Source organism: Microtus oregoni, unplaced genomic scaffold (genome assembly GCF_018167655.1).
Source record: "Microtus oregoni isolate MIOR12 unplaced genomic scaffold, Mior012 000056F_ref0000123, whole genome shotgun sequence".
In the NCBI taxonomy this organism is placed as follows: Eukaryota; Metazoa; Chordata; class Mammalia; order Rodentia; family Cricetidae; genus Microtus; species Microtus oregoni.
Genome location: NW_024543832.1, coordinates 2,357,176 through 2,375,065, shown reverse-complemented (window position 1 = coordinate 2,375,065; position 17,890 = coordinate 2,357,176). Strand labels below are relative to the sequence as shown.

Below are 17,890 nucleotides of genomic sequence, written 5' to 3'. Positions count from 1 at the left end.
TTATGTTTAAATTAGCACATTTCTATTAGTTTATCTTTAACCATGAGGTTCATGACTTGTTACCACACTTCTTGCATATCTGGTGGCTATTGGCATCTCCCTAACGCTGGTCTTTTTCTCCTAGTAAGCCTGCTTGGATTTCCCACCTGGCTTCTTTATTCTGCCTACCTGTGGGCCAAATCAGTTTGTTTATTAACCAATGGTAATAAAATATATTCATAGTATACAGAGAGAATCCCATATCACATGTCAGGAATTATGCTCATGTATCTCATTCAAGTATAATCCTGAGAAAATACAGTAGAAACCAACAATGACTTTCCACACTGTCACCTGTGTCAGACATTTAGTCTTTTTTTCATTTATTTTTGCTTAAAAATTTCCACCTCCTCCGCTCCTCCTATTTCCCTTCCCTTCCTCGTATTCCCCTCACCCTCACTCTCCAGTCCAAAGAGCAGTCAGGGTTCCCTGCCCTGTGGGAAGTAAAAGGTCCTCCCCGCTCCATCCAGGTCTAGGACGGTGAGCATCCAAACAGACTAGGATCCCACAAAGCCAGTACATGAACTAGGATCAAAACCTAGTGCCATTGTCCTTGGCTTCTCAGTCAGTCCTCCTTGTCTTACACGTTCAGAGAGTCCAGTTTGTTCACAGGCTCCATCAGTCCCAGTCCATCTTGCTTTGGTGAGTTCCCATTAGATCAGCCCCACTGTCTCAGTGGGTGGGCACACCCCTCGCGGTCCAGACTTCCTTGCTCATGTTCACCCTCCTTATGCTCCTCATTTGGACCTTGGAAGCTCAGTCCAGTGCTCCAATGTGGGTTTCTGTCCCTATCTCCATACATCACCAGATGTAGGTTCTATGGTGATATGTAAGATATTCATCAGTATAGCTATAGGATAGGGCCATTTCAGGCTCTGTCTCCTCAGCTGCCCAAGGATCTACCTGGGGACATCTCCATGGACACCTGGGTACACCTCTAGAGTCAAGGCTCTTGCCAACCCTGAAATGGCTCCGTTAATTATGATATATACTTCTGGCTGGAGAGATGGCTCAGTGGTTAAGAGCACTGCATGCTCTTCCAGAGGTCCTGGGCTCAATTCCCAGGACCCACATAGTGGCTCACAGCTATCTGTAATGAGACCTGGTGCCTTTCCCTGCCCTGCAGGTATACGTGCAAGAAGAATGCTTTATACATAATAAATAAATGAATCTTTTTTAAAAAAAGATATACACTTCTCTGCTCCCATATCCACCCTTTCTCCATCCCAACCATCCCATTCCACCTTCTCACTTTTTCTCCTCATCTCCCCTTACTCCCACCCCAAACCCACCCCCAAGTTTCAAATTTTTGGCTGGCAATCTCGTCTACTTCCAATATCCAGGAGGATAACTATATGTTTTTCTTTGGGTTCACCTTCTTATTTAGCTTCTCTAGGATCATGGATTATAGGCTCTATGTCCTTTATTTATGGCTAGAATCCACTTATGAGTGAGTCCATACCATATTCATATTTTGGGGTATGGGTTACCTCACTCAGGATGGTGTTTTCTATTTCCATCCATTTGCATGGAATATTTAAGATGTCATTGTTTTTTACCACTGAGTAATACACTGATGTGTACATATTCCACACTTTCTTTATACATTCTTCTGTTGAGGGGCATCTAGATTGGTTAGCTGGAGTATGAAAAGGTGGACATCCTGGAAAGGAGAGCATTGTTCTAAATAGCAGAGGATGAAGTGCAAAGTGGAGGATACTGAATGTGGAAATTCCCAGTTTTTTAAATTTCAAAAGTTTTCAATGATGTATATTACATATTTGAACTAGAAATAATGACATAAGACAACGTGTTAATGGTTTTGCTTATGTTTCCATACTGTGTTCATAAATTAAAACAAGATAATAACTTATTTATAAGAAATTATTATTTAACAATTAATAATATTTTAAAATTAAATGTCTGGATGTCACTCCACTCTTTCCACATCATCCCTTAAGTGTCAGCAAATTCCAGTCCTTTTTCTACTTCTACATATTCTTTCTCAACCTGACCTTATCATTTCTGTTCCCATTCATGCCCACAACCAGATAGGAAGAAATGAGAAATAACCTAGATATCCCTCAACCAAAGAACTGATAGAAAAAATATGGTATATTTATACAATGAGGTATTACTCAGTTGAAAAAAAAAAGAAGAAACCATGAAATTTGCAGACAAATGGAGAGAACTCTTTTTTTTTTTTTCATTGTAGTAGGCTTTTTATTTAGAAACCTATGTCTCCTGGCAATTATACCGAGAGAAGAAAAAAAAAAGTGTATCAATACAGCTTTGAGTAATTGTGCTCAATGTAATAAACACATTCCTCTCCCTCCTCGCACACATCACCCCTCCCCCCACTCGCCTCCCTCTCTCCCCCTCCTCCCTGGAGAGAACTTTTAAAGATCATCCTGAACAGGAAACCTAGACCCATATAGTCAGACATCATATGTAATGAATCATTTGTTTTCTTAATGACTGCCATTCTGATTGTGATTGTATAGAATCCATATTCAGTATAAGTTCAGCTTTAATATGCTTTTGTCTAACATTATTTGGGGTTGTAAAGCTGAACACGTGGCTTTCAATTTGTCTTCTACACCCACAATCTGAAAAATTAAAGTCAGTGAGTGAGCACACCTCCAATTAGACTCTGCAACAACTCCATCTTCTCTTTCCAAGCCTTCCCATAAGCAGCTTCATCCCATTGTCTCACATTGTTGTGATTTTTGATATTTTCAGCCATTTCCTATTAGGTTTCTATATTTATGTTCTACATTGTTTCTAGTGACAAGGGAATATTTCCATTCTCTATGACTTATCCATGAAATCTCTCTGTTTAAAGCATTGTCACACTGATAAATCTGATAGTAGTATTGTTCATAAGCCAAGTGTTAATAAATATTCAATGTGAGGCACCCAACTGTATATAACATGTTATGACATTATCATGAAACCTCTGTGAAAAAGTAGAGTTAGTATCCACCAAAAATGGCAAATCTGAGGAAAAGGTCTCCAGCAGACATTTCAAAAGTCAGCACATATATGGGGAATGTGTAAACCCTGGTCTCAGAGATTTGTCATGTATATAGAAGTAAGCAGAGAACAGGGGTAAGATACTGGGGAAAGGAAAACACATTTCAGTATTGCTTTTATGAAAATTTCCACTGATCTTCAATAAAAGATGAAGCAAATACTGTTAGTAACTGGCGAATATTAATATAATAGATGTATATCTTCTCAAGACATTGACAACTAAGTGGTAAATGTACCCATAGAACGATATGTATATATTGCACAATATAGGTAGATTAGAAGTTTCAAATATTTTATTTCCCTCTCCCTGTGTTTATAGTTTATTTTTTACAGCCCATTGATTTTGTGCAGAAGCACATACAATTTTTATAGAGCAACTCTTAGACTATTTTGGTACAATACTCTGGACTTTTGGAGAGACAGTTTGTAATTGGGACTTCAACTCCAGCATCATTCTCAGTAGGGATAACTTCTACAGCTAAGTGTCCATAAATCTGAACCATGTACCATGTCTTACTGTGCCAAGAACATGGGAGGAGATTTTAGTGTGATCTCAGACAGAAACCTTCATAGACAGAGACCTATAAGAACTACTGAATCTAGTTGGAATAAACAGGTGCCACTGATATTATAGAAGGTTTTTAATTTCTATCATGTGATTTTTTTATAAACAAGCCCATGTCTGTTTACATTTTAGAATGTTTTCCCATCCTGTTCAAAAAATCTTCTAGACCATATTTGCTTTCTTAATTTTATGACAATTACCATTTGTTTAATGTCTAAGAAGCATATCATTATTTCCACATGGGACATCTAAGATAACCATTTGTCACTTGTTATCAGATGAAATGAACATATAAATCAGTTTGCATATTTTTCTACAATGTCTATAATTTTAAGACTTGGTCATGATAGGTTTAGTTGGAAACTAGGAGGACATTTAAATAATTTGAAAATCATTCTATTTATGTCCTCTCGTGGTGAATAAAATCCAGATCTTCCATGAATGAATGTTATTACCACAGATAGTTTGGAAGGTAAGTTGACTATTCTCTCCAGATTCCAATGCTTTAACAAAATAGAAGTAATTAACATTTTTCACACAATGCATATTTAAAATTTTCATCCTTCTAAAGATTACTTTACAACCCAATTTCCCATATAATGATTCCACTGGAGGAGTTTCTTGTATCCCCATCTGGTTGAAAAGTCTGAGTGGCCAATGAGCACATACTAGGTGAAATGGCAGCAGAGTTCCTTGTCACGCTTTTCTGCTATTTGCTAGTGCTTTTTGTAAACATTTCCTGCAGGATTGCTGAAGTGGAACTCTTTACTGCTGCTGAATATAGGAAACCTGGAATCTTATATGTCTGAGTTAGATTGGCATTAGCGAAGAAGTGAAGTTTGGTGTTGGTCCAGTGTTAAGAATTACATGTTTTAGGAATTTGGAAAATAAAAAGGTAATCTCCTGGTCCAGGCCTAAGCCTTCTCTGGATAGTATTATAGTAATCTCAGATTTATATTAAGAAATTTTGAAAAAAAAGAAATTTTGGAGAACAAGGAGGCTATAGAATATAGGATTCCTGAGATGAAGACAAACACAGCTCAGTGAACAACACAGTGTAAGGTGAAAACCAAGGAATCTACAGCCTGTTCCCTAATGACAGGAAAAAGAGCAGCCCACATTTGAGCACACTTTGGATTCCAGGATTCCATGGAATTACTATTTGATATTTTCCGGGTATATTGAAGAAAAGAGATAAATGTATGATCAATATTGAATGAATTGGAAATGAGATTTTTCGGCTAGTATTAGGGAAATTAATTCTTCAACAATGAGATTACTACGTTTGATACAATCCTTGTAACCGCCAGTACTTACTTACCAAGTCAAGGCTTCCTGAGTATGGTCAGTGAGTACTGAATTTCAACCAGCTCAGTATGAAGCAGCCACAGCAAGACAAAATCTGTGACAATTTTATTACTAACAATCTAAATTTTTACACTATTTTGTTAGAATGATAAGTATATAAAATAATAAGAATATTAAAAAAAAGCCGGGCGGTTGTGGCGCACACCTTTAATCCCAGCACTTGGGAGGCATTGGCAGGTGGATCTCTGTGAGTTCGAGGCCAGCCTGGTCTACAAGAGCTAGTTCCAGGACAGGAACCCAAAAAGCTATGCAGAAACCCTATCTCAAAAAATCCCAAAAAAAAAGTGTATTGGCAAGTTCAGTGACATACCAACCTGCACGGTGCTCGAGTCCAGCAGAGGGCACAATGGAGCCAACAATCAACAAGACAGAAATGAAGGGATAGGATTCCATAGACTCTGTGAACTTACTCCCTAAAGTCTATTAGCTGAACAACACATGCTACAATTTATATGTAATGTCTCACATTTTCAAGCCCAGTAAAAATTCATTGCTAAATATTGCACTGATGTTTTCTCATTTATTTAAGATTTATTTATTTTTTGAATATGTACATGTTTATTTTTCCAAAAATATATTATAAATTAATCCCATTCCCAATTCCTCTTTGAACATTACCATGTTTCTATCATTAAATTCCACAACCTTTCATTCTCTCTATAGAAAACACACACATAGACTAAAGAAAAAAGTCACCAGATACTACTAGCTAAAACCTTCTGGAAAAGCAAGTATTAATTTCTTTTACATGAAAAATGATTAGAAATTCTCCTAATTTAGGGGTTTGGGGAATTTCCGATCACATTATTCTTATCACTGCATTCACCTGTAAATCAGTTTTGTCAACAAGAAGACTAAATGCCTCATGTTGTGATTCTATTTCTAAATTAAGAGATTAGGCCTTGGTACTATGTCCACAGGGTCTGCACAGGTCTCCAGAATATATACTTCCTCAGACAGGGTGAGGATTTAGACCTAAGCATTCTGTTGCCTGATACAGGTCTCATCTACCTGCTTCTTCCCCATCTCTACTAGGTACTTATGTAAGATATAATCTTCATGCGTCATGGATATGCAAAGCATGTGGGTCTATGATGGTAAATAGAGGAGTGTCCACATCCAACAACAACTTTTGATCAGTGTCCTCTCCAGAGTCACCGAGTACACATGCCTTCACCATGGAATGGAGTTGGATTATCTTCTTTTTCATGGCAACAGCTACAGGTAAGTGTTTCTCGAGTTCAAGACTTGAAGAGGATCCACACACGCAGTTAACAGTGATTCCACTCTGCCTTTCTCTCCACAGATTTCGACTCCCAGGTCCATCTTTAGTGATCTGGGGTTGAGATTGTGATGCCTGGTATCTTGGGGAATTTGCCCTGGAAGACTTCTGGCAATACTTTAGATACTATATGCACTGTGTGAATCAGTGACTGGGGCAGAGCTTGAAGGGATTTGGAAGAGTTCATCTTGGAAATGGAAGTGTACTTTATGAGCAGAAGTTCCAAGGCAAAGCCACCCATATTGTAAGCAGATCCTCCAGAAAAGTATACACGGTGCCCAACAGCCTGACATCCGTGAACTCTGTAATCTCTTTTTGTGCAAGATATAGTGTGGCAACTACATGGTACATCTGTCAAAACCCAGGAAAAGAAGGATGTTTAGGTGAAATTGAAGATTAGCGTGGATACTATATCAGACACAGTCCTTCTGAGTGTCTATTTTCTGCCATTCCTTCACATTCCTGTACGGTGTTTCTCGACATTTAAAAAGAACATCAGAGAACGAAGATAAGCTGATTCTGGATGTCACTTATAGTCCACCATACCTTGAAAAGAATTTTATCAGTTAAACTCTTAGACATTCTTCTGCTTTAGAGAAACAAAATATAGCAAACTATGGCATAGCAAACTTTGACATCATCTTATATTATGAATATATCCTTTAAAGTTAAGAGTTTAGAACTGTGTTTGGAGTAAATGAGAATATACTATAATATGAATTTCTACAGTAAAATACAAATCAAAAATATCAGGGCAAATTAAAACCCCTTTCAAAATTCAATTTGATGTCCCTGTATACCACATAATTTGTTTGAAGTTTTTGCCATAGTTTTATGGGAAGTCATTTTTTCTTTCCTCATAAATATAATTTTATATAATTATTAATAATTAATTCCAATCCTAACTTGCCTTTGGGGGCAATAATCAAATTTCTTATTGTTTTATATTTAAAGATGTACCTACATGTCATTCTGTGGAGTGTACACATGTGGAGTCTCCTACTTTGACAACATTTTGTACCCTTGCTCAGGAGACATTGGGCCAGAGGTGTAGGATTCCAAACTGGGAATATAAAAGACTAGTTGAATTTATTAGGGGCCCTGCATGCTCATGAACCTGTTTCCTGAAATGTGATTTTTAGTACTAGTTAGATGGAATTTAATCAGATTGGGACCCTATAGTGGAGGGTCTAGAATACTTTTAACCTTTTGGAACTCATGGTTATGTTTCCTTTATTATGAGAAGCAGAAGGAGGGAGACCATGAGCAAGGAAGTCAGGACCATGAGGGATGTGTACACCCACTGAGATGGTGGGACTGATCTAATGGGAGCTCACCAAGGCCAGCTGGACTGGGACTGATGGAGCATGTGATCAAACCAGACTCTCTGAATGTGGCTAACAATGAGGGCTCTCTGAGAAGCCAAGGACAATGGCACTGGTTTTTAATTTGACTGTATGGACGGGCTTTGTGGAAGGCTCATCTGTTTGGATGCTTACTTTCCTAAACCTGGATGGAGGGGGTAGGACCTTTGACTTCCCACAGGGCAGGGAACACTGACTGCTCTTAGGACTGGAGAGGGAGGGGGAGAAGGAGAGGGCAAAGGGGAAGGGAAATGGGCAGAGAGAAGGGGGTGGAAATTTTTAATAAATTGCCAAAGCTTTGAAAAAAAGGAAAAAAAGAAAATAAATAAATAGTTTAAAAACACTGACCTTATACAGGAGTGCTACATCTTACACAGCCAATACAGGACTAGCAATAAATATCAATAGATGAGTTGAAATTTTAGAAATTATTTACAGAAAAATCATAGCATATGGCACATGCATATCACTGTTTTTCAATACTGGATATCAAAGTCCAGGCATTTTTAAGAATAAACACTAAGCATCCAACTCTCATTCCATATAAAATTCATGAATTTTTAAATTTTAGTTAACATTTACCAGTCTCTCCTCCCTCTATCTCTGTCTTAATTATTTTTGTGTGTGTTTTTGCCTATGTCTATCATATCGACTTCAGTTATAGCTACTTATATGTACATACATGTAAGGCAGTCTAATTGAGTGGTTAAGGCTATTGTCTGCCCTTCCAAATTTCCTGAGTTCAATTCCCAGCAACCACTTGGTGGCTCACCAGCATCTGTGATGAGATCTGGTTTTCTCTTGAGGAAGAATCAGCTGTACTTATCAGCTTAGACAATGAAACCCAAAATGGACAAATTCAACAGAAACACAATATATGAGCTACCCATGCATGCTTCAGCATTGCCAGGGCATACCATCATTTTCCATTTTCCAAACTATCATGGAGCTTGTCCCTGAAGAAACCTGATTCTTCCTCTCTCAAAAGCTATTGATTTACTGTAGTAAATCATTTATGAGTGAGGAACAGAGAGGTTTCCTCCAATGGATTGGTATCTAGTTTTGGCTTCAACATTACCAAGATTTCATGGGTTCAGCATTCCTGCTCCATCCAGAAAATACTGTCTCATAATTACATCCTTGATGGAGGAAGGTCATTGGTTAATTAATTTAGAAACTGCTTTGCCCTGATAGGTTATAACATAGGTGGATCGAGTAAACAGAACAGAATGCTGGGAGGAAAAGGAAGTGAGCTCAGATGCCTTGCTCTCCTCTCCAGGGCAGACGCGATGAAGCAAGCCGCCAGGTCATACATGCTGAATCTTTCCTGGTAAGACTGGTCCTACACAGATTACTAAATATGGGTTAGGCAAGAGTTAGCCAAGAAGAGGCCAGAGCTAATGGGTCAAGCAGTGTTTAAATGAATACAGTTTGTTTGAAGTAATTTTGGGGCATAAGCTAGAAAGGCGGCTGGGGGCTGGGTGGCAGGAACGCAGGCCCACAGCTCCTTCAACACATACTGGTTCTCTAAATTTTACAATAGTTCTGTGTCTTCTTCACGACTTTCCCTGAGACTTTTGTATATGACTTGTATTGAAGATATACCAATTGAAAACTGTAATCACAACATAACCTTTTTTTCTATGTTTACCTAATATGAATCTCTGCAATAGTCTTCATCTACAAATAAAACAAGAACTTTATTAATGTGCATGTTAGAACTTTTATCTGACAGTATAAGTTCTCAGAACACAGTTAAAAATATATTAGTGACTTTCAAGCAGAAATTATTAGAGGTCAAAATAATTTGTGGTTGGGTTTCTGTTTATCCTTTTACTTTGGTACCATGTAAGCAGAATAACTTTTGCTGATACAACCAATCAATCTTCAAATGCATTTCAGGACTTCTTTCTGAGATCATACAAATTACTGACAGTGTTCAGCAGGCAAAGAACGAGATACTAGATATCTCTGGGACCTAGTGGAAAATTAAATAATACTGTCCTGCTAAAGAAGGCATGGGGAGGAACAATTTTGAAAAAACAAACAAAAAACAAACAACAACAATAAAACCGAGCCAGTCTGGCAAGACTTGGTAGAATGAACTTTGAGGAGGAAACCTATTTGCTAATCAAGAACAATGTCTAAAGTAGTGGAATTTTAATTGTATTTCAATAAATACAGCCTGCCTGAACATCTGAGAGTAAAAGAGCCCCACTAGTAAGCCTTACAGACAAGGTAAATATAACACTATAATACACACTGTAAATCCCAGTAACCACAATGCCATGTATCTTCAATCCCAGTAGCCACACTAGTTGTCACCGAAACTAGGCAGTACATGCTCTAATCACAGTGTTGCATGCTTTTAATTCCATCTCTAGAGAGGCTTATAGAATGGTAGGAAACAACCTAGATATATATTCTCATAATGAGAATCCTGAAGGCAGTATCACCATTTTGCACTAAATCAAGGTAAGATTCAGTGGCTTGTTGTTTGTTTTTCCGACATACAGGTTGATCTCCAATTTCTCTTTCTGAAATTTAATTAACCATGCTTTATTTATTATTTTTTTCATTTTATTAAATGTGCTTCATTCTACCAAGCAGTTCAGAGAAGCAAGACCATGGTGATAACTGCTTAATATGTTGGAAGGACAAAACAACATGGTGATGTGGAAAAGAAGGCAACAGGAAGAGAGTATATTTTAGGATAGGAAGTATCTGAATTTCCTGGTGCTGCAGTTCAGCAAGTCTCTTAAAGGTCCAGGTGAATCTTTAATTTGACAGAGAGCATAACATGCTATTAAGGTAAAAAAAAAAAACGGCAAGTCATTGAGAAACTCAAGAGCAGAAGGATATGGCATAAAGGCATAGGCCCACTTGGATTTTTAGGAATGTCACAAAAGAGCAGAGAGTACCTTTGTGATGGGTAGCAGCAGTAATATATAGTAGGTGGGAAATGTCAGTCCTGGAGGACCTAAATGCTTAACATGGGTCTATGTAATGTGTTTTTATCACTGATAAAATAATAACCTCAAAAACTGTTTATTGTTATATAGTGGCACTTCTATTTTTGACAATCAATCTTAGGCCTTTAGGGCAGAAATACTATATCAGTGATCTATGGCCTCAGTACCAGTTTGTTATTTCAATTCATGGAAACCATTTATTATTCACTAAACCTTATACAACCTGTGTCAAATCATATAGTATTTCTATTCTTGTAAGAAATTATTTAATAATTTATGCAAAGGCAAGAAAAGGGTTTGCATTTTATAGCTTAATAAGACCAAAAACTTATATTTCTACATAAAACCATAAATTTGTACTAAGCAAGTTTTCTTTTGAAAAAAAAAGTTCTTCCTTATTTTCTATTGTTTTTTTTACACAGTTTCATTTAGACAAATCACTACTCAAACCTGTGCTTCTCCTGTTCCAATATCTCACCTGTCATGTCATCTTGAAAAAGAACACAGGTCTTTAGGCATTCAAAGCAATACTCTACCAACTGAGCTATGTTCCCAGTACAATAAGTGATATTTTATGCTATAGAAGAGGTACAGACTGGAAGTACTAAGTCTTGCCGTATTTTTCAACATTCACGTGTGAAACATTTTCTTGGTAGCGCAGGACATAATTTTCTTTTATGAGGACATACATAAATCTTTGCTCTCAGATAAGGAATATCCACATTTTCTTTGAATGTTTAAACTCAAGAAAAATGATTTAAAGTCTCAAATATTCATTGTTTGAGAATATCACTGTTACCATGGGTAATATAAATCTCAGTAGTTGCTAGAAATTTCAGGTGAATGTCTAGGAGTGTGTCAACACCAATAAAAAATTGTCATTATTTGCTGCTAAAATTAGGGAAACCTTTATACACAAAGAACTTCCTTCAAACATAGATAAATAAGACTGTTACTTTTCTAAATGATTTGTTAGTGCCTTTGATTTTCTACATTTTCTCTAAAGCCTCGGATATACACCAGTAAAAGGACCATGCAGAAATTCTTTTGATAAAACTGATCATGAAACTTTAATGACACATCAGTAAATAGACACATCTTTCCATGACTACACATAGCTCTATATGGACAAGAATAGCAATTTTCATGCTTTGGGAGATAGAGCAGTGTGAAGATAGGAAATTTCTTGTGAGTGTTGCTGTCTACCTCCTGCAGAGAACCCCCATTCTCTTTGCCTATTTTACCATATGTTCATTTGTCTTGTTGGAAGGAGCAGCTCATAAACATCATGGTATGTAACGGAAGTGCAGTCAGTAGAGTTAAAAAATTAATCTTAGCAGATTTTTTTTTTACATTACCCAGAGCTTCTACATGTGGTGTTATGACAATGGCAGAGGCATTCCATTGACAGAAGTCAGAGGAGCTGACCAAATGTAACGATTTTCCACGTTCCACAGCCTGTCAGAATTTTACTGATCTTACGTAATAAAGAAGCAAACTATGATTAGGCAGGTTCTAATCCTAACCTCAGTCACTATGACCTTCCTAACTCTTTTTCCTTGCTTTTCTGACCCTCATTGAGATCACACAGCAGTGCACAATACTTCAACAAGTAATCCTGAGCAGGTTTGTGAATTGATCATACACTCTAAATATAGAAATAGCATCCCAAGCATGGTATATGTTGAAACTCAATACAAATATGGAAAGGTGGTTCTTCCCTGATTTGTTGCTACAACAAACAGAGTTCTTTCTAAAGTCTTTTAGAGACCAAGAATCAATTCATTCTATAGACAGACAGCAGTGGTGCTAGGAGAAACTTCATAAGTTTATCATCTGATGAAAACACATGAACTGTGTTTATACACTTGGATAATAAATATTTTAAACAAATGACTATTAAATATGTTTTAAAGTTTTCAGCATATAGATATTAGAGAAATGCAAATTGAAAAATACTGTAAAATTTTATTTTATCCTAGTAAAAATGATTTTTAATTGGGAAACAAATGGCACCAAATGTTCTTAATTAATTGTAGAAAGGAAAATTATATACATAGTTGGACCGAATGTGAATTGTTGTAGGTTCTATAAAATATCATCTGGATTTTCCCCCAAAACCTGAAAATACATTGGTCATGTGAACTAACTATATCACTGCTGGAAAGACATCTAAGGATTCTTACTGAAAAGATAGCAGATCATTTCTGTGAAATATCACCCTCTTAATAGCAGCTAAGAGCTGGAATCATTCTAGAGGCCCATCAATGGATAAACAGACAATAAAGATGTGTTTGAAACCCATTTTTTTTGTTCTATCTGTACAGACACTCAGGTTCATGTTCCATTTCGTTAAACTTGTTAGATCGGTAATGGAAGATTCAACAAGCATATAGGATAGTCAATTATATTTCAATCAAAACAGTTGCTTTACTGTTTCAAATTGCAGATGTACTTGATGATCCTGTCTTGTGGTCTCTTAGTTTAAGATGTGTTACATAATTTATGCTTTGGTTTAATTTTTCAATTTTGCAAAGATGTGCTGCATTCTATTATGTTGCATTTGTTTAACTCCAAAAAGCTGTGTTACTTTGCCTGACAAAATCTCCTGATTGGTCTACTAAAGCTCTAAACAGCCAATTTTTAGTCAGGAAAGAGAAGTCAATATGGCTGTTAAACAAGAGAATAAATAAACAATATATGGGAACATTTACATTTTAAAGGTGATATGATATAGATATGAATAATTTGCATTGGTATGGATCTTGGTTTATTGATAAAATTTTAGGTCAATTTTCATATATATATATATATATATATATTTATATATTTCTGATCTTAACTAAGGTATTGTGTAGGTCATTTTAAAATTTAATGTATTATTAAGAAGTATAGTTAAATAGATAATCATCTATAATAGTCAACATTGTAGTCATGCCAGTTAGATTTTCTAGACATACAGAGAAGTATTTCAGTTATATAGGTATTCTGAATAACAGCTAAGATTTACCTAATCTTTAGCCAATTGTGATATAGGATAAGTAATTCTCTATTTTGAGACTGTAATCGTATGAATGTCTTGTGGTTTTTGTCTTTATAAAATTCATACAAAAATAGAAAGGTCCTACTCCCTTTATCTGCTGTTTCAGGCTGTGAAGCAAAGGACACCTGCTAGGCTGTACTTAATAAACAAAACCTTGTTTTGCAAAAAAAGAAAGAAAGAAAGAAAGAAAGAAAGAAAGAGTCTGCAAGACATTGTGAATGACACCAAAATGTGACTAACAAACTGCCTATATAGGCAGAAATGTCTTTAAATTTCCTGGTTTATTAAAGAAGTCTACTGGATATTATGAGCCGGTAGGCTAAAGACGGATTCCCCAACAGTACAAAAGATCTTATGGTAAATGTTCAGGCAGCAAAATGTCTCTGTCAATTCTAGAGTTTTGAAAGTTGCTTATAATGTGCTTCCTGTTTACTTAGGTAATGTTATATGGTCTGGAGTTTTTGATGGAGCTAAAAAAATATAGTTATACTTTTCCTTAGTTATGATAAAAGATAAAGTAGATATAAATATTGTAACTGTGATTCTTGCTTGAAAACTGTTTTGTTATATAGAACTTTACTATAATAAAGTTAAAATTTTCCTTTTTGTTTAAACAGAAAAGGGGAAATGTTTTAAGAGGTCCTTCCGTTTATAAGAATAAGTCTCTCTGTATTTATTTGAGATCTGGGTGACAGTACTCCAAATAGTTACAAAAATAATCAACCAAAATACCTAATATTTAAACAGAAATGTTGTGTGCATTTATTTGATACAGGCTCCGTCAACTTCCTATTCTCATTCTTAAGTCTCTGGTATAGAATAAATTATCCAGAGCCAGAATTGAATACATAAATTCACAGGAAAGAAATTTAAGCCTCAAGGGATTGAGGTTGAGAGGGTATATCTCCTGTAGAAATGTAAATAGAATAGATAGTAGTGGATGCATTGGAGGATGGTTGGAAGGGAGAATCAAAGGGGAAAAAAGGAAAGAGAAGAAGGAAATAAGAGCTAAAACTAAGAGCCATTTAAGAGATAAAATAGAAAATACAGCAGAAGTTTCTAAAAAAGATATGTAAACACTAAGATAAGTTAGAGCTCCTTTGATTTATAATGATTACCAGCCAGCATTATATGCTAGGTCAATGATTGAAAAATATGTGTTTGAGTAACCAACAATATCTGCTTTGCTTAAGAATTTTCAAAGAACTAGAACCCACTCCTCTCCTGCCCAAGGAACAAGTTGGGGACATCTCCTTGGAACCTGAGAACACCTCTAGAGTCAAGTCTCTTGCCAACCCTAAAATGACTCCCTTAATTAAGATATCTACTTCCCTGTTCCCATATCCACCCTTCCTCCATCTCAACCATCCCTTTCCACCAAGTTCCCCACAATCATTCCCTCTCCCTTCTCTCTCCCCATCCCCCATAACCCCCATCCCAACAACACCCCCATGATTCCAACTTTTGCCTGGCAATCTTGTCTACTTCCAATATCGAGGAGGAAAATATATGTTTTTCTTTGGGTTCACCTTCTTATTTGGCTTCTCTAGGACTGGAAAGGGAGTGGGAGGAATAGTGGGAAGGAAATGTAAGGAGGTGGAAACTTTTAATAAATAAATAGAAAATATGACACCACCAAAAAAATAAAACCCATACACTACACTACTTGAGGAACCATTATCTGAGAATAGGTACTATAGGAAACTACAGGAAAGATAAATAACAATCTTTTAAAAAATAAGATTATATTAAAACGACTCCCTATAACACTTTGCTACATGTAAAGATCAGTGCCTTGCTCAGCCATAAGCTGAGAAACTTCCTACTGTAACACACTGGAATAAATACAGAGACCTAAAACCTGATAATATTCTGAGAGTGAGAGACCTTGGGACATTCATTACTATACAAGATGTCTTCATCAAATCCATGGTGTGAAGAGTTCTCAGCTGTTTCTCTCAGAATGTGATTACATTCCACAAAATGAATGGATTAAGAATTAGGTGTGGTTCCTATACAACAACTATATGTGAATGGTCAAATTTTATAGGAAAGTTGGAAACTTGTAGGCAGACTTTTCTTTCTCCAGTCTGCCTGCAAACAAATAACATATACTGAGAATTAAAAAAAATAATTTTGTGGCAATAGCACTGGATAGTTACTTTTATTTATATTAAAACATTTCTATGATTCTATATGTTTCCACATAGCTCTTGTCTTTACATCTCCTCCATCTTGTACCTTCGACATCTTCTGGTGACCTCTTCTAACTCTGCCTTACATCTACTTAGAATTCTCCTAGTCTTATTCTCCTGTACTATCTTTCCTATCCAGGTGTATACCTATCAGCTTTTTAGTAACCAGTGAGAACAGTGCATATTTGAACTGTACAAAAATTGTTACACATCAGAATCCCATAGCATGGGTGAGAAAAGGGAATGACATTAGCAGCAGTGTGGGCATACTAATCAAAAATCAAGAACTCAGGAAATGTAGTGGAACAGAAGGCTGGCACTGAGTTGTGACCTAACAAAACAGAAACAGGAGAATTTGATGGGGAGGTTGGGCTAGGAAATGGATGCAGGTTCATGCCAAGATGTGTTTATTATGATGAGTTTAGTACCCAAGCTCTCTTATTCCAGACTCTATCTGAAGGAATTCAGAGACACTGTTGACTGTATTGTAATAAGCCAATAGGGTAGTATCCATCTCCAGTTTATAAAGTCTAGCTTGACTTCCCTCATGCAAATGTATCTTCTTGCTCTATGTTAAATCCCCTCCTGTACTCTGGGATCTCACATCTCTCTCACAGGAGGCCGACCTCTGAAGAAAAAGAGGTGTATCCTAGAAGATGAAACTGTTTGAACTTCTTTACCTGGTGACGGCCCTTCCTGGTGAGTGTTCTCACTTCATACATGTGTTCATGTGGGGTTCTGACAACATGTGATTGACAGAATTCTTTTTTTGTGTGTGTCTGAAGGAATTCTGTCCCAGATTCAGCTTCAGGAGTCAGGACCTGGCCTGGTGAAGCCGTCACAATCACTGTCCCTCACCTGCTCTATCACCGGTTACTCAATTACCACTAGTTACTCTGCCTGGAGCTGGATCAGGCAGTCCCCAGAGAAGAAGTTGGAGTGGATAGGGTACATATACAGTAACAGTGGCAGTACTAATTACAACCCGTCATTTAAGAGCCGCATCTCCATCACTAGGGACACATCCAAGAACCAGTTCTTCTTGCAGCTGAACTCTCTGACCACTGAGGACACAGCCACATATTACTGTGCAAGAGGCACAGTGAGGGAAATTCAGCATTAGCCCACACACAAACCTCCCTGTAGAGGACCTCTGGACCAGCAGGGGGAGCTCAGCACTAACTGATCTCAGGAATTTTAAAACTTCAGGCAGAGAAAGAAAACACTTGGTTTTCGCTGGCTTTTCTTCTAACTGCATAAGAACAGAAAAGATAGAGTTTCATTCCTCTATCTGATCATGAAATATTTTGTTTTTGTAAAGCCACATTTTTGATTATAACTGTGTCACTGAAGACAGGGTACAAGGCAGTATTTCATGTCATTTTGAATGCAGATGAAGCCTTTACCAACAGAGCCATATTTCTTCTTGTAGGAATATGTTTTAATGATAGTAGTTCTTTGAAATTCAGCAGGTTTCACATGACAGTAATTTTTCTGTAACAATTGTGATTCCACTTTTGATCGTTTACACACTCCTCTCTGTGCCTTGAAGCACATCCTAGTCTGTTCACACAAACCAGTTGCTGGGATGTCTACAGAATGACACATATTGTGTTTGGGTCTCCACGTATCACTACTGCTGTATTACCAAGTGGGTAATGCACAGCAGGATATGCACTGATGTCACGTGTTTTGGAGGGAATGGATATATTAACTCTGTTGTCAATATTAACTGACTTGCAAAGACAAAATATTTTGTGCAAGAAAATATATCAATAGGTAGTAGAATTTAAAACATCATATCAAATAAATATTCATGTTCACAATGATTATTAATATATTTAAATGTGTCAGAGAAGGACCCACCTCTGATATAGAAGAGAATTGAAAAGTACGTGTTTAGATATACTCGGACTTTCACTTTGAGAGATTGTTCACTGATTTGTGATTTTATTCCAATATTATTAGAGAAATGTAATTCTAACCCAATTATAGACCCTGAAACACAGTGCCTCACTTATGTAAC

General features: G+C 36.7%; 1 gene segment (V, D, J or C); it reads left to right on the top strand.

The window, feature by feature from the left end:
• The first annotated feature begins 16,520 nt into the window (after nt 1-16,520).
• On the top strand, nt 16,521-16,987 carry LOC121438516. The segment is given in 2 exon segments: nt 16,521-16,563; nt 16,650-16,987. Coding segments are annotated over 2 exon segments (381 nt in total).
• The last annotated feature ends 903 nt before the right edge of the window (nt 16,988-17,890 follow it).